General features: G+C 40.7%; 2 protein-coding genes across 2 annotated transcripts; both read right to left on the reverse strand.

Annotated features, from left to right (window-relative positions):
* Positions 1-9,433: 9,433 nt before the first annotated feature.
* Positions 9,434-12,320, reverse strand: fev (FEV transcription factor, ETS family member; the record flags this gene model as incomplete). The annotated part of the gene is given in 4 exon segments (XM_079276826.1): positions 9,434-9,975; positions 11,326-11,397; positions 12,126-12,191; positions 12,194-12,320. Coding segments are annotated over 4 exon segments (807 nt in total).
* A 4,213-nt stretch (positions 12,321-16,533) lies between these two features.
* cryba2b (crystallin, beta A2b) lies at positions 16,534-18,342 on the reverse strand (the record flags this gene model as incomplete). The annotated part of the gene is made up of 4 exons (XM_079277742.1): positions 16,534-16,681; positions 16,925-17,067; positions 17,169-17,310; positions 18,185-18,342. 4 exons carry the CDS (start codon positions 18,340-18,342, stop codon positions 16,534-16,536), a joined length of 591 nt encoding a protein of 196 aa, XP_079133868.1.
* Positions 18,343-18,553: the final 211 nt, after the last annotated feature.

The raw sequence follows: 18,553 nt of genomic DNA on the forward strand, positions 1-18,553 counted from the left end.
CAAAACCAAAACAAGACCGGTGGGGTTTTTTTTTTTAAAAGGTGAATGTTTTTGCAAAATCACACAGCGGTGGTTTTGAAAGTAAAAGGCCAACGTTGAAGAGTTCTCACGTGTGGGCTGAATATCTCTCTCTCATGATGTTACACAACCTCAGTGTGGTGTTTTGGCTACAGGAGACCTCATACATGCATGCCAATGGTAATATTGTCATCTTTTGTCTTGTCCTGTTTGAGTGACGCACGGATTGACTTCGTGGTACAGATCACATCCCACGTGACACTCAACTCCCCGTTTCGTTCATGATAAGCCTACTTTCCCGGCGAGTGGATGTCGCAGTGAGGTGAGCTTCTTGGCAGGACCAGAATAGACGTGTGTGCGTGTGTGTGTGTGTGTGTTTGTGTGTGAGAGAGAAGTCGAGAGGCGGAGCTGTCCGAGGTGCTGACCTGTGCGGCCGTTTATCCTCCACTCCCTCGCTATTATGAGTCACCTCGCCGCAACAGAGCCAAGGGTGGCTCCTACGAGGACCAGAGTGAGCCCAATACACTTTCAGCACATAAGCCTAAGCCTTGTAAGTACAGGTATAAACAGCGTGTTGTGCTTTTTTTAGATTCTCTACCAGCTGATAGGCTGTTGCAGCAGATGATCATGTTATTTTAAGGGGACAAAACACGCTCGTAGATATTCCTCTACGGGTAACAGAGGATTCACTGCTAAAAAAGCCTCGCGATGTGTATCTTCATACCTGTTTAGAATGTAACAGTTTTCAGCTTCTGTGATCAAAACCAATTTCTTCAAACCACCTCGTACTGAATTGAAATAGCTTGTTTTCGACGACAAACAACATATGTGTACCGCTCAATTGGCCGTTGGTTCAAGTTGATCATGAGGGTAGGGGGCAGAAATGTATCTCCCACCTGGGATGTGATAAACTGCACAAAATGGGCTCATATATGGCCGTACAGCAAGATTATCAACCTACGGCCCCTGTTGTGTATTGTTTTCCGATACATTGCAGAGGCCAACGTAACTAGAGACTGAATGGAATGTACAGTTTTTCAAGAGATTGTTTTAAAATCTCACATGTGCCAACTATCAAATACTCCGAGCCTGAAACGTTGTGGTTTACATGTACATATCCCATATTTTAGATGTGCTCTGTATTTAATTTGTATCTGCCTGTTTTTGAAGGTGGCTGTATGTGATGTGGTTCAAGCGTAACAACAACAAAAAACAAAGAGCGTCATGCTCAAATGGTATTTCTGCCCTGCTCTGTAAATGTGTTGTAAGCCTCAGTGTGCTGGGTTCAATTCACATTCGGCGCAGTCAATTCAGGGAGGATGTTTCCTCGTGATGTAAATATTGAATGCGAAGGCCTCATTATGAAGTGACTATCATTTGCACACATTATTGCAAGTTTCTGTCAGCTAAACGTGATTTGACTCTGAAACTCTGAAACCAAGCTTATAGGGCAACCGTGACAGTAATTATTCAGTATTATGCTTCAGTGATCATTGTGATGTTGTGTTTTGAGTCCATTGCTTGGACTGTGGAATATAATGCTGCTGTTTTGCACAGCTTTTGGACAAACATTTGATGTTTTGCACAGTGGTATAACATAATCGTCGTGTACCAGTGTTTCCTGTCAAGCACTGAAGCGTTTTCCATTCATTTTGCAGTGAACGTCACCAAGTTTCGCTCTGCGAAGATTATCTGTGAATTAGATCGTTTGTACGGTCTTTTGTGTCAGCTATGGAAAGTGATATTTAGATGTGCTTGTTGTCTGCGGTTGCACCACAGTTGCAGTCACTCTCTCTACGTGTTACTACAAGGTCAATACAGTAATTGTTTATGGTGACAATGATGAAATAAATCCATACTTCTGTAGGATCTGTTGTCTCTCTCTCTCATTGTTTTGTTGATTTAAAACTTCCTCCTAATGTTTATGTGTGTGTGCACTAACGTATATACCTCGCTGCAACATCTGAGCGCACTACTTATGGCCTATGTTTGCACAAATCTTGCAGTTTGCTGAAGTAGGAATTAACTCGGACATCCTATTATCCTGTCACTCATCCCACTAATCCGTTGATTTGCAGGGAAGCCTTGAGACACGGTTATGCAACAGAAATAAGTCCATGACGAATACGCTTACTGGGATGATACTATAGGTTGTCATGGGACTGAAGCTCATGAGTGGTTGCCATGAAACAAAAACTCAAAAGATAGAGGTATTCGTACATTGAAACGTTTTTGTTTTTTTTAGATATACTGACACAAATATACAATTTTTTGGAGGTTTTATACCATATCCAGGTATATGGGTGTACACGCAAATGGCAGAACAGCTTCATTTTATCCCAGAATGCATTGCAGTTGATTTACCCGTTTGGCGCACAGGGAAGTAAGCTGACACATGAAGGATATTTTTGGTATCCTGTCAGTGTGTCCTGGGCATTGTAAACGGGGCCACACACTGAAATGGGAACGCAGGAAACCAACAGTGAGAAAGTCGATTGTAAAAATATGTTTGCAGGAATCTGCATGCATCAATAAAAAATGGTATCACACTATGATGCATTATCAATAAGAATTTTTAAGGAATATGCTAAATTGAGGAAGGATTTCATTAAACATGGAACATATGATTACGTTTCAGAAGCTTCCTTAGTTTAGAGCACGGACACATCGATGATGTGCTGTGTGAGAGAATGGAGCTGAATTGATGAGGTTTTTTTTCCTGTTTTTTATGAATAAGCCACGTGGGTTGGAGGGTTCTTTCATGTGATTGGTTAGAATCTGCTGCAGTCTCAGAACCATCTGTGTGACTCTCTCTCCCTCTCTCTATCTCTCTCTCTCTCTATCTGTGTCAGTCTTATGGGGACATACAGCATCTATTTACAGAGCAAAAGTGGAGAAAGGCAGTCAGAAAATAACCCAGAAAATCATGACAGAAATGGAACAGGAGGAAACTATTGAGAGGTGGAGAGAGAGGAAAGAAAGTGGAACATAGATGAAGGTAAATGAAAACACAAAGACGGATAGAGAGGAAAGAGAAAGAGACGTTTCTGTTTCATTCATTTATTTCCATCTAATGTCAGACAGAGAGCCACATTGTAACATCAAAACTATTCAAAATGACAATTGCAGAGTTGAAAGCCATAGCCACAGTAAGTGTTGTTAAGTAATCTATTTCATCTGCAAATGATATGTTAATATTTAAAATGTGTTGGTATTCATACTGTGTTCCAGTATGTTGACTTATAATACTTCAATCACTGCCATGTGTTTTTTTAAACACCATTGTTGCATGACATCAGTTTCAACGACATGTAAACTAAAGAGTAAAACATTCCCCCTAGATGATCTGTGAGTTGAGGGAATCGGTGGAAAACAACACATCGTGATGGCCAAGAAAAGTGCTCTTGCAATAGTTTTGCTTTGTTTTCTCTTTTCCACAAGTATTTACAGGTTCCTGGCAGAATCCTGCAGCAGCGTTACGTAACAGCCTCCCAGGGCAATGTTGCGAGCCTTCTCTTTATTATTAAGATTCAGCCTCTTGCATATCTTGTCTGCCAGCCTGCCTTTTGCATTCTTCTCCACTGTGTCTCTATAGTAACGGGTAGGTAAGTGAATGAGAGCTGGACAAAATGAGCTGTGTGGGCCTGTGAGTGGGCTGAACCACTGCACAGCACATACAGGGTTATCAATAGAAGACATCCACACAGTGCTTGTGCGTCTGTCGGCGCAGTCGTGTCTCTGACTCCGTCACATCCAGTCACTCTTTCCTGAGTTACCTCTGCCTTGGTGCTGCTCTGTTTCCCACTCTTCTGGATTTGTCCTCTTTATTTTCTCATCAGCAATGAAAGAGAAGAGCATCACCACAGTTCATCCATCACCGACCTCACACTCGCACTTCCATTTAAACATCATAATCAAATGTTTTCATCATTCATTCATCAATCATTTTCACACCCAGTGTGTGTATAGGCTGCAGTTGTATTGAATTACTTCATTCCTTAAAGTCTGTATTTTATATTCTTGTACATAATACAGCAAATTCACAGCATGAAATGTTATTTTGGTTTGTGATTGACAGGGTCTTTATTTAATTAAAAGGTTCCAATATGATGTCAAACAAAGCTCGTTAAAAGGCATCTCCTGTTGCCAGGAGAGCAAATGAAAGACAGTGGTGGAGGGCATATAAGTACAATTACTCAAATACTGTGCTTAAAGGTACAGTGTAGGCCGATAGCCTTTAGGGGGGTTCATTGACATAAATGGAATATCATTTTAATAAACATGTTTTCATTGGTGTGCAATTACCTGAGAATTAAAATCATTGAGTTTCCGTTACCTTAGAATGGCTCTAGATTGGGCCATTCGTGTTTTTGTGTCGGCCACCTACACACTTGGCACGTGGGAGAAGTTTCAGTTGGTTGCAATCTGCAAACTCACCGCTAGGTGCCGCCAAACCCTACAGTAAGTACAGTTTTGTGGAACTTGTGCTTTACTTTTCATATCGAGCAGCCCTAAAGTACTTTTACTTACTTTTGTACAATTGTGATGGCAGAACGTTGGCTTGTAATGGAGTATTTTGACATTGACGTATTGGCAAGAACAATGGAAGTTGTTATTGTTTTATAACTAAATTAAAACCAGTATGTGTACAATCCAAAGTTTGCTTTACTGTTTCTTGGAAAGGGATTCCTTCTGACCTTATATTGGTCAGCTTCACCCAAGTGGAAAAAAGACGAAATCTAGACGGACTGATGTAGCACCCTATCGGGATTATGTCTGTTCTACTGTCCTCTTGTTACATAACCACCCTGCTGCTAATCTCGTTAACTAGATTACTCCAGTGAGAGGCAAATGTGTTTTACTTTACATAGCTTGGTGAAGTCAGGCTCAGTTGGCAAAACCAAAGAGTCGTAATTCCCTTCACAGTTCAGTTTATTGACCGGTGGTATGAGTCATATACTGTCATGTCACATATTGTATATCTTATATAACTATATACTGTTGTGTTTATGACACTTTTTATATTTAAGCTGTTATACAATATATAAGGACAGTACACTGATGCCATCATTTATCCCACACCTACACAGTGTTCATTGTTATTTCCCAGACCATTATCCAAATTCATATTTTAGAAGCAAACTTTTGCCTTTTTCCTGTCCTCCAGTTTTCACATTTGCTGCATTTGAGACACTTATATAATATAAATCATTTTTCACCAAAACATTGCTTTCATAGTCTGTAGCCTGTGAGATATGGGTTTAACTCGCAAATGGGAATAGCTGGATTTACAGTCTTGTAACACTGAACAGCTCAAGAAAAGCTGAAGTTGTATGATGCTCAGTGTCATCTTAACACTCACTGCTGTCACAATGGTGTCATAATTTCACGTGCTGACTTTTATTTGCATTACTTTCACAAGAAGACACCAACAAACTTAAGCTCTTAAATCCTTTACAAGATTAGGATCAATGAAGAACCAATGATGATCCAATACTAAAACATGCACAGAAAAACCTAAAACAACTGTTTTCATCAGGAAACTATGTTTTGATTTTTACCTTGTAGTTTTTCGCTCACAGAATCTGGGTCTATATTCAGACGAGTGGGTGTCTCTGCAACAAGGGCAACAAAAGACATCGGTCTCTGTTCCTCTTTGAGTCTCTCACCTTTACCCTCGCCTCTCTCTCTCTATCGCTCTCTCTCTCTCTTATTCACAAGTCTATTTCAACACCACGTAGGTGTGCTGTTCTAATTTAAAGCCTTCATTACCGCTCTCTCCAGATGGGAGAATGACTCACTGACTGCAACACTTCACATCGCCACACAAAGCCCACTGACTGCCTTACCCTGTCCCCTAACAATGCACTGCAGTACGACAGAGACCTGACTTCTTTCCCGAAATATGTGTCCCATGTATACCTGTCAAGATTTAGAGTGAAGTATGGCATCCACTCTCCGGTTCCCCTTCTGGTAAACACTGTCAGCTCTGCCACCACCTCTCCTGTTGTTAGCACTGTTAGCACTGTTAGCTGTGAGCTGCATTGCCATGGCATGCTTTGAAACGTGACCTGTGATGTAAAGCTTATTTGTTTTGTGGAATATTAGAATATGTGTGGTCCTTGAAATTGTTTCGATGAGTCAGTGACAACCTTAAGTCCTGAGGACAGCTTTGAAGCTGTCTGCCCACAGACAGACTCATGAATATATCTGAACAAGGATAATGTCCGATTGACAAAGATACTCTCTCCTCTTCTCTCCCTTTCATCCTCCTCGTGTTTTCTTCCCGCTCCTCAGTCCTCTACATTCACACTGTTAATCCTGTGGCTTGCAGCAAAAACACCCACCTAGTTTGTTACGCAAGAAGAGAGAGGATGAGTGCTGAGCAGCAACAACACACACAGCAGATTAGTGACAGGGGAGTAGGCAGAGACGACAGGGACAATTACAACGTATCGTGGAAGTGACTCAATCCCTGTGGGGTGGACAACATGTCCGGGATACACACCTGCAAGTCTCTCTTGCTATTGCCCAAGTCCTTGCAGACCACTTGTAGTCTCTTCTTCCGACTTTGTTGCTGTCTATGTGTGTCTTCTCTCTCTCTCTCTCTCTCTCTCTCTCTCTCTCTCACACACAGAGAGAGCGAGAGATTCCTGTTCCTGTTGATATGCAGGACACATACACAAATGCTGTTGTTGTGAATGAGTGACCCACTCCCTCTTTCTTTCACAAACACACACACACACACATATGCACACGGACACACAGAAAAAGTTTCTGTTTCTCCATTAAAACTGACCGACCAATTGTCATTCCACGTGAGAAGAAACCCTTCAAAGTGGAATCTATAATGGAGAAATATACTTCCACAAAGTTGGTTTGAAAACATATTGTACGATCTGGGAAGACCTGGTTTAACTAAATGATGCACCTGCTGAACTTTTGCAGACTGATAATGTGTGTTTGTACATCATTCTGTCATTTTAGTCAAGCACTACATGAAAATAGAACAAAATGCATGGTGTTTTTATTCAAGAACCCTAAAGTGTTAAGCTCTCGGCTGCCCTACTGCTGGAGAAAACAGCATGCAGGGCCCTCTAGGGGCTCTTTCCAGTGGAGTAAACTGATCCAGTGATGAAAATGTAATGCAGTTCCCCAATGTGACAGCTTGCAGTGGATAAAATGCAATGCATGGCCGTCTAGGGGGCTCTTCCAGTGGAGAAAATGTGATGTTGGGCACTACTGGATGCCCTTCCAGTGGAGAAAACTCTTTTGTAAATATAATACACCTATTATAGGCAGAGGCACTGTTGTTGTCTTTATATATAATGGCCATACAATTTGCATGTCCATTCAATTGTTTGAACAGACATACTTTAATCTTTGTAGACTTGCACTGTGCGGTTGGTGGTTCATCTGGTATTTGCAGTTGCTTCCATGATATGAGACCAAGTCTGTTATCACCGCGTTGTGTAATCAGTGCTCTGACGTTGGAAGAGTTATGGCGCCCCTGTGTGGCCAACGACATCGACTGTCCCGTTTGTTCCACTGAATGCTATATCATCAGCAGCAACAGCAGCAAACTACGCCACAATAAGTCAAGTTGATCCTACATAATGAGAAGTATTGACGACGAACAAAATTCCCAGCAAATGAGAAGTTATTTATCTTTTTATGTTCTGTTGTCCATCTTATTGATGGCGTGTTGCTACAGGCATTTAGAAGTGAAACAAAGTTATTTGTACTTAATAATTCTGACATTTCAGAATACACGAGGAGCAATGAATGGGAATTGTTTGGATTTTATTTTATTTTTATACAGAATATTACAGCTGATTTGTATTTTTCCTGCCAAATGAACTATTTCCAGTTTCAGCCTCTTGTTTTCTTCAGCAATGCCGATTCGAAAATATGAAGAAGTCTTCTTTTCATCAAAATGAAGCCACTTCTACTTGGTACATGTGTGTCAGTAGACCGTTCAGTTTAAAAGTATAAAATATTAGGTGGATAATTAGCTTTTTGTTCAAATGAGCAAACAAGACGAGTCACTAAAACTCGGCCAGATACACATTAACAGCTCAATATGTTATAGCTGAAAGAGCAAGATTGTTATTATGGACAAATAACTGTGGCTGACTCTAGTGACACATCAACTGCTTGCTTCAACTGTCTACCAATTATAATCTCGTAACCACTTTTCATCATAATCATCATCAGTTTATTTCTTACCATTCAAATGAGTACGAAGACGAACACATTTAAAAATACACATTTTGTGAAAACACTTGAGAAAGCAAGAACACAGCACGTAGTTTAGTGTTGTGAGCACGGATGGTACTGTGGCACACACTGGCAATGTCAATCAATATGATTAAAACACATACTGAGAAAGAGACTTATCTAAAACAGTCTGTTATTATTTCTTTCATTCGTTTTGTATTAGTTCAGTTGTTTTGGCTACAGTGAGTAGCTGTGTGAGTGAATGTAATTCAATTCAAAATCACTAAAAAGCAGCAAGAGCCTGAGCCTGGCAATATTTCAGAGGAGTTAATCAATTCACAGTTTCTCTCACTGTCTATCTCAAGAGTCTTTTTCACACAAATGACACCCTTGTGCCTCTGTACTGGTTTTATTTTTATTGCAAGTTTCATTTTCTTATAAGGGCATATGCGTAATGTGATTTCCAAGCAAACGGTGATTACACTGACAGTATATTTCAGGTGAGTGTTTTCAAGTGGTAATACTTAGTAAAAGAAAATAATCACAACGTCCAACTGGCATTAGGCCATTCTACAACCACGAGGTGGCGCCAATAGTCCAAAAATAGCAGGTGATTCGCTCTTAAATTGCAGCAGATACACCCACCTGTATGTAAAAACAACCACAGCAATCAAGGACGGAGGATGACAGGCAGCAAAGGAACAAAAAGGGATGAAAACTGATATAAGGTATAAAAAAAGAAGAGTCTGTATTTAATTGTCTTATTTTTAGAATCATTTTCTACATTGTTCCTTTCGAAAAACCGCTCTCCCACATGCTCCCTTTCCTGGATTTCGTATTTTCTAGGAAATGCCATAATTAAAATACCGCGCGTAAAGGTTCAACTGTGCGTAATTTGATACGCGGCCCTTGATGGATTCAGTAATTCGCTCGTGAAAGAATGTCTTGGTTTAAAGTTTAAAGGGGCTAAATCCTATTTAGATTGTTGTACAAGTCTTTAGACGTCTTGCTTACAACTGTCGTCTCAGCAGCAGCTACAGCTTAAATGTATGCTGTTGAAACTATCCGTGTCTATGTCTACATTTTTTTTTCTAACCAAATAAATCCAATATTTGCCTCTGTCACCCCTCTTCGTTCGTTGCTGTGTTACGGTGTTTTTAGGCTGTTTCTCCGGTTTGCCTAAAAGATGAATTAGTCAGTTGTAATGGTTATTGATGCTAGTCAGGCTGCTGATGTTGTTGACACAGCTGATGTGGGACGGAGACACGGTGCCAAAGGGCCCTGGCGGCTGGAGGTTGTGGGTGTGATACAGAGCCGCCGGAGGGGAGCCGGGCCAGTAGGAGAAACCCGGCGGCCCCATCCCGGGAGCTACGAGGTTCAGTTTGGAAATCCCGGCGAAGGGAATCGGGGAGAAGTTACCCTGAAACTTGTAGATGGCCTGCTCTGTGGTGGACGGCTGGCACACCTGCGCCAAGCCGTGGAAATCAAACTTGTAGGCATACCGCTTGCCGTGGACTTTGGTCATGATGTTTTTGTCGTAATAGTAGCGCAGCGCCCGGCTCAGCTTATCGTAGTTCATGTTGGGTTTGCTTTTGCGCTCCCCCCAGCGCCGAGCCACTTCGTCCGGGTCGATGAGCTTGAACTCGCCGTTGGTTCCCTCCCAGCCGATGCACGACATGTTGGCGCTGTCAGAGAGGAGCTCCAGCAGGAACTGCCACAGCTGAATCTGCCCGCTGCCTGTAGAGACGATGACCATTGATTTGATGTAAACAATTAGAAAATTATTTTGTATTAATAAATCAGGAAACATAACACATTGGGTCAGTCCACATGAAACCCACATGTCTAAATGGTACAGTCTGTTTTGCGGAAAATTTAGGATTTGTTCTTTTATCACTTTTATCAAATAACAATAATAATAATAATAATAATAATAATAATAATAATAATAATAATAATAATAATAATAATAATAGGCTATTGGCAGCACATTTCGAGAGACAAAGCAGTGTTTTTCATAGGCAATTTGCAGTCTAACATGAATTAAATGCATTAAGAGACACGTTAACACACTTTGAATTTATACAGTTTGTTTACGCATACCAGTGTCCCACTAATAAAATGTCAATGCATCTTGAGCAGAACTTTTTTTTTTAAATGCATATCATTCAAGTGTATTTTTACACAACATTAAATGTATGAACTAATAATAATAAAGCAATGTAGTTGCTCCCAGGTGTTAGTGTTTTAAATGATACAAATAGTCAAATATGTCTCATAATAATTTGATTATTTTTTATTTAAAAACGTCAGAAACCATTTTATTTTGCCATTGAGAGGTGTTAATAGCCATTTAAGTCTATTTTGACTCTGTAACAGTATAATTAAAAGAGTGGCAATGAGCTGTCGACGAACGGCAGATGGATTCTAGCGTTTTTTTTTAAATTCGTATTCTATCTCGTATTTATGTTCCTGATTCAAAATGTATTTTTTACATATCAGTTCTGAGCCTAAGGATGGATGAGACACATTTTGAGATAAAAATACTTTTGGGGTACAAAGCCCGTTATGGGGTAAGAAGGATGGCGTCCGTATTTGAAAACAAATTGTTATCTGCCCAACAAACATCTGCAAACTGAGACCATGCAGAAAGTAAGATGTGTTTTTATATCGAAAACAAATCAATTAGACCCCCCAACACGAACACAAGTTAAATGAAATTAACCTTTCAACTCATTGTAATTATGCTATAATATGTGGGGCATTTGTAGCCTATACTATTAATGTGGTAAGCTTAAGTGATTCCTGAAATAATTCCTTCGAATTTGATTTTCATGCTTCTTATTCCAAGTCAGTGTTGTTACCAAGAGTTCGCATCAGAGGCGTTTCTTCCATGGTTAATAATAAAATTGCAATTTGTTTTGCTAGAATTATTATTTAATAATGAATCATTTCAGATATTGTTTTAAAGTAGCTCATTGGAAGACTTATTTGATATCATAAAAAGACAATTAATATGAAATAACTGTGCCCTACATGGTGTTCATAAACATATTGATTCCGTGTCCAGGCAGTTCATTCTCTTACCTTTCTGTACTCCTGTGTTTAGTGGACCCCAGGATGTTCCTTTGCTTTCCTTCAACAGATTTTCCGTCGGATCTGAAATCAAAACAGAGTCATTGTCAGCATCATCAGCTGTCTATCCATCCTGTCAACGCCTGTTATCTAATTAATATCTATGATTTTAACAGTCTATCATTTTCTTCATGGAGCCATTCAAAATACTCTTATATTCTAATCTTGCTTTGGTGGATCAAGACAACAACTTCACTCTTTCTATTTTGGAGAAATGAATGTAAGCAAGACCAAGTTGGATCAATGAAACAGATGAAAAACAGATGAAAAAGATGAATCAAATCAAATAAACCTCCGAGACGGATATAGTTTTCACCTGTTTTCAGTGAGAAAGTATTTAACTATATAACTGCTGATATAAAATTGTTAAAAGACGCTGTACATCTGACCAGACCCGTGCGTGCGATGATTCAAACTGAACTGTGTTCAAATGTTGAAACGTTAAAAATGGCAACATCTCTACAAATGGCTCAAATAGATTCAAATCCAAATTGTATCCTCAACCAGTCGCAGTCTAATGCAAGAGTCACGTCGTCCCATGCGGTCTCCTCTCCGAGAAGCCAGGAAACGCGTCCAGGAAAAAGGATTTCCGATTTCCGACAAAAGAGCAGACGGGCTTTCAGATTGAAAAGGCTGAACAATGCTCTGCCCTGCACGCGGAGCATCGTCGCCTCGGGACGCCGACACCCGGCAGAATTGAAAGAATCATAAGCGCCTATTTCTATAATCCTTTACTGGACAAAATGACGAACCTGAGAGATACATGTTGAACATGAGGTTTCCTCCGTAGTCCTGTCTCATTGTGTTCGGTTGTTCAGAATGGGTTGGATTTCATTTCGTTGGTGGCGGAGGAAAAGATTTTTATTAAACTTTATCTCATAACTGTGATCTGGAATAAATGCGGGTGGACAGATTGAAGTTTCCAGGCAACTGTCACTGGCCCCCATCTCTGAGACAATATTCAGACAGCAATTTCCCCTGGTGCATTGCTTTAATTAAAAGAGCAATTTACCTCTGTCAGTCCGCCTGGTGCCCACAATAAAAAGAGGCCGATAGAAATTGGGCCCTTATCAATCCACCATCACAGTTTAATAAAGTTTCCGCGTTAAGATCTGAGTTTCTATGGTGAATTGAAGTGTTTGACATGGAAACCAGTTCAGATCCTCCTCACTTTTCCGCCTCTTTACCTCTCGGCAAACAACAAAGACCTGTTTCATGTTGGGAAAAGAATATTTACCTTGAAAGGGACGCTTCAGCGCACACGAGAAAGCAAGGACATTTCATCCCCCCTGACCTTCTGTTTGTGGGTTTAAGGTTATATAGCCTCAATCGGAGGGTTGTAACTTTAAACCCATGGCTTCTGATGCTCACTGACGTTATCATTATTTTTCTAATTCTGGTGTTTTTCAGAGGCAGTGGACTGTATGAAGCTGTGTGGGCTCTATTACCCTGCCTGAGTATGGTACACACCCTTTGTTATTAGTCTTATCATTAAAACCGTGGTCTTTTTAATTCATTCACAAATATTTAGGTGCAATTTATGTTTCATGGCATTTGAATAATTGTTAGAAATTGATATATTTCACTTATACATCATAATCTTTCAACATAGTTGAAGTCTAATAGTGTTCAATGTGATCAATCCAGGACTATGTTGTTATAATCTGCAGTCTGTTGCTCTGCCCTGAAGCACGGGGTGTTTAATTAAAAGCAACAAGTATGAATTTAAAGAGGAAATCCATGTAATTTATTAGCATGACAACAAACCCTGGCATGATGGTTTGTCCGTGAATGAAAGGATGAGTGTTTTAAGATGCGTTCCACGTACATGCAACATCCTTTGTTTGATTCTGGGACATTTGTTGCGCAACTCATTCTATCTCCGTGTTTTCTCGTCTATTCCTTCAATGCGAGTGATTGAATCAAGGCGAAAAAGGCGACAGACCCACTTTCAAAACATTTAAAAAGAGAAGCATGTCAACACTCTGCCATTGACATGAACACAAGTGCATCTCTGCCGTGGCGGTTTGGCATCTGGTTTGTCTGGTCAAAATGCAATTTTTGATGTGTCACGACATGACGAGACGCAGGCTGATCAGTGCAAGAGCAGCAATCGAACACACAATTCATTATCATTTGTGCCAGATTACATGACTCCTCATAGCCCTCCCCTGGAAAGAAATCATTGTTTCAAGTTCCAAAAGAGACTTAGGGATTCTGTCAAGCACAAAATATTTGAACCGGAAGAACTCAAAAACATTTTTTTTATTTGTGTAAAATAGAAATGACACATTGAAATGAAAGTACAATACATGTGTCCAATAAAAAAACCATGAATTCAAATCGCTCTTTGCATATCTGGCCCTGTGTGACTTAAACTGTGTGATAATCATTCATAATCTATTTCAGGATTTGCTAATGTGTCACCTGACTGAGCTCAGTAAAGCCCATATGTAAACACAGGTAAAGTACAGGCTATGCAGTGTATATTGTATGATAGGTTATTTCGTTTTTTTTATAGCTTGTAAATCCCTTGTCACATAATCAGGCTTTGTAAAAACAGATTGCATCAGACTACGAAGGCCTTTGATAGTCCCATTAGTTTACAAATGATTTGTATGGTTTCGAGATTTTTCCTCACAGACAAAGAGGAGGAAATCTCGTGAAGCTGATCAATGGAGAATTAATTAGCAAATGTTCCCCCATGTCCCTTTCTCCCGGATGAAAAGACGTGTTTTCCATTCTTCACATGGCAGCAGTTCCTCAGCCCTGGGCTTAGTAGGTGTGTCACTGGCGTCCCAGACTTGCTTTAGCTGCCTGTGTCCAAGTATGAGTCGCAGGCAACTTAAAACAAGCCTCGAAAGCGAGACTGTACTGATGCAGTGGATGGTCAACAGTGCAGAAGGCAAGAAATCCACTGATAGAAAGAAGAAAACAAACATCACAGAAACATCAGAAAGGCATCCATTTGTTCTGTTTCTTTAACATGTCACATCAAGTTGTTGCTACTTATTGATCCAGGATAGAGTTTACAATGTATGTAAAACAAAGAATTAAGTCAGCATCTGATGGTAGACAGGATACAAGTAAAACTGAAGCATGTATTCACTGAAATCATCGTAATCTTGCATACATGTAAATACAGTTTGACAGAGATACACATTCTTAAAATTTAAAAAAAACAACTGTAATTAATTTCTCGTGAAATGATATCTGCCATCAAGAATCAATGCAAACTTCCCCTGTGAAGCCTCACACTTACCTCGGTGCTCTGAACCGTGTGGCCAAAGAACCAGAGTTTGCAGCTTACTGCACTGCTCAAGTGTCGCTCCTCTATAAACCCCCAGTGAGAGCTGCTTTAATCTGTCTGCAGAGGAATGTATGTTTGAGAAAGGTGTGTGTGTGCATGGTTACACATTTATCAAAAGATCCTGTTTTTTTTTGGGCGTGGGACGGTGAGCATGCTTGTTGGCGTGTGACACGGAATACCACGTCCTGGACCAACAGGAGGCGTGTGTGTGGAGGTAAACACACTCCAGGATCCCTGTGACATGATGTGACTGTAAGATAAACATGATGGTGCCACATTACCATCAGCAAACAAATGCTAAGTTAGTCCTTTTAAGTTGTGTGCAAAGGTGTATGGGGAGACACTGTAAATCATCAAAATGTATGATCAAGAGTTTACTTTTGTGTAAAAATGCTGCGATCTTTATGGTCTCTTATGGTGTTTACGATGTTTAGAACACTGAGGGCCTCAGGGTTTCAGTTGCAGCTTTAAAATCCTCACACATCTACATCACCACCTTTGTGATATGTAAAGATGTCATTCGGGAATTATTAGGGGTTAGCGATAGTGGTTTTCACTTCGGTTAAATCAATCAATGTACTATGGGAAAGTAGTGTATATTAAATCTGTCATTAAAAAATGTACCTTCAAATTTGGTGAATCTTTCAGCTGAACTTAATGGGTTTCAATCATACTTTATATCTTTGTCGGTAAATAAATAATCGATGGGTTTTTCATAGGCCGGCTACAACAGTAACAGCGAAACATACGTGTGTAAGGAGCATAAGTTCATGGGTTGCATGAATATGACCGAGTCAAGTTGGTGGTTCATGTTTCACGTCTTTTAAACTCCTTTTGTTAGCGTGAGTGTCTTTATTTGACGTAACATGCCTTTACAGTTGGTCTAAGGGGAAAAGCAGTCTCTGCTAAAAACATTCAAACAGGTCCAGGGTTATAAAAATACTTTGTCCTCACAGAGGACCTCTGCTGGCATCAGCTGGATTGCTTCGTCAGCCCATTGAAGTATTTACGGTAATACCATTATACCTCTGTGTCTGGTACGCAGTACTTTTGCTGTATCGAATAAAGCCAGCGAGATCAAGAGAACTTGAATCTGAATTCATCCTATTTTTAAAATATGATTCACATTCAATGTTTTCCCTAAATGTACACGTGTTAGTTGAGTGCACTGGCTATCAGGCAGACAAGTTGACCAACCGACCAATCGTTTTCTTACTTTCCTCCCTTCACTGGTAAATTGTGATTGTAACAGCAGAGAACAAACGACAGCAACAAATGTGATATGGTGCTCTTGTTTATTCGAAATAAGAATACAGTCTGACAAGAACAATGTTACACACCTTGAGGCTTAACAGAGAGATTTGAATCAAATCTTTCCGTGTTCACTAAAAGGCTAAATTGAATTAAATACAAAGCAAAAACTGTCTCTGGTAACAGCCTGCTCTATGAAGCTAAAAGAGAATAAGGGGCTCTGATTCTGCATTGCTTGTGCACCTGTACTGCCATAGCCAAGGTGCAAAACGATCGACCGCTCAATGTAGCCAATCAGATGTTGATTTATTTCGTTTTGGTGATTGTAAAAGAATGTAAAAAGAAAAAGGAATACTGACAAACAGTCTCTAGTTTCGAAGAAAAGCCTTTATTTCCTATTTCAAGAACATGCTTTAGCATGGTAGAAGAAGAAGTGCTTAGATAGCCATACATGCAGAGCCACAGAGTGATAGAAAGAGTTTGTCCGTCTACTGTTCTGTGACAGCGGTCTGTCCGGGGGTTCAAGTTGAGGAACGGGGTTCGCGGGAGAGTTTCTTTTTTTTTTCTTCAGGTTTGGGTCAGGCAGGCAGGAAGGAGGCTTAGTGCTGGATCCTACGAATGGACTGCACCTGGTTGGTGTGAGCCTGGGTGCTGTACTCGTTGTAGTTTCTGTACTCGCCTTGGTGTCTGTCTCTCTCCAGGATGTACTGGTAGCCACGGTAACCAGGGAACTGGTAGGCCACCCAGCTGCAGCGAGAGAGAGAGAGAGAGAGAGAGAGAGAGGCAGAGAGGCGGTGAGTCAAGGACAGATCCCAGATTACAATATTCCATTTACACAAACATTATAACAGACTTTTGGTTGATAAATGACAGAAATGATTTACGTCATGTGCTTTGACCAAAGTTATGAGCAGTGATTGGATTCTGCAAAAGGGGAGAAACAGGAGAAAGAGACGGATGCCGGTAAAGCGAGGAAGACGTGTAACTTACGCTCCTGAGTTGACTTTGATAGAGGGCACCTCCTTGCTGCACCAGCCCATGGCCTGTAGGGAGGGGTAGTCGTCGCACATCTCAAACTTACGGCCCTGGAAGTCCTCACACTCGTACAGGGTCACCTTGCTGTCACTGTGGTTCTGCAGAGAAAGAGACGGAGAGAGGATGTCAGCCACTTGACCAGTCTGACTATTAGAAAGACAAAAAAAACCAGCATGAGTGGAAGGATGTGGTAACTTACAGCGGCCTTGATGGGTCTGAAGGAAAGCATGTGCTCGGTTCTGTAGCTGCTGTTTCCACTCCAGGCCTCGTAGCGAGGGTAGTCTCCCTTCTCCAGGATGAACTGCTGTCCCTGGAACTCTGGGTACTCAAAACCCACCCAACTGGAGTGGAAAGATGAGGGTGAGAGACATGAGGGGGGACAGAGAAAGAGGGATGAAAGAAAGAAGGAGGAGGATTGAAATGTTGAGGTTAAATGAGCAGACCATATGTAAAATGTCTAGAAATGAATAATCCATTGATAGAATTCGACAATAAAAACAATAATGGACCACTAAATGTGCAGTCGTTTTAGTGCAACAACAATGGAACTGTCCTCTTTGTTAAACAACAGAGTCCAACGGAGTGAAAACAACATGCAGCTTCTTTTGTCAAAGGGAGCACAAAGCAAACATTAAATACTGCTGCTGCTGCTGCTGCTGCTGCTGCTGCTGCTGCTGCTGCTGCTGCTGCACACAGGGCTTTTTATCTGATCGCCAGTCAGTCAGTCAGCCATTCTGGCTCATAGCCGGCAGCTGCACACATCCAACTCATATCAGGGATACACTTGGATGCATGCACACACACACACACACACACATGGACATGATACATGCCAAGTAAATTAGAAGAAGAGAAGCAAATAATGGGATTCTATTAGTTATTGTTATGGTTGGGGAAAATGCAATTTTCAAGCAGCAATGAGTGTTTAATAAAGACTACAGACCAACATATTGTGGAAATTAAACTCACCCTCATTATTACTCAGATACTATGTATTCAGTTTGGTACAATTTCAACCAGATTCTAGCGAATCATTGACTCAAATCAAACCGTATCATAAAGATGTTAGAACTTAATTATGTTCAAACATAAAAACCGTAAAAAACAGAAGAGGTCAAGAGGTGAAAGAGAAGTGATTTCTATGATGTAAGGACAATAGGAAGCTTGATAGATGGAGAGGGCAGAAGGAAAAGAGGACCAACGATGTTGACTTACGGTCCATTCTCAACCTTGATTGAGCGGATCTTGTTGAAGCCCCTCTCCATGATGTTCTGGCACTCCAGCATGAACTCACAGCGCTTTCCCTGGAAGTTCTCCTCCTCCCAGACTGTCACCTTAAACTGGCCCATCTGCTCCATCTGTTGAGTGTTCATGGCTGCTGCTTCTCCCTTAGGGGTTGCTCTCTGACAAAGGTGGAGGGTTTAAAAACACACAGTCAGTGTTAATAGATGGAAAATCAAATCAAAATCACAAGAAAAGCTGCACGTCCTGAGTAGTGATACTGTCAACAAGACTGAAAAGAGTGAATGAGTAACTGTAAATGTTTGGATTTGTATTCTTTTTTTTGAGACAGATGATCGAAAT

Source organism: Melanostigma gelatinosum (assembly GCF_949748355.1).
Source record: "Melanostigma gelatinosum genome assembly, chromosome: 10".
Taxonomy (NCBI): domain Eukaryota; kingdom Metazoa; phylum Chordata; class Actinopteri; order Perciformes; family Zoarcidae; genus Melanostigma; species Melanostigma gelatinosum.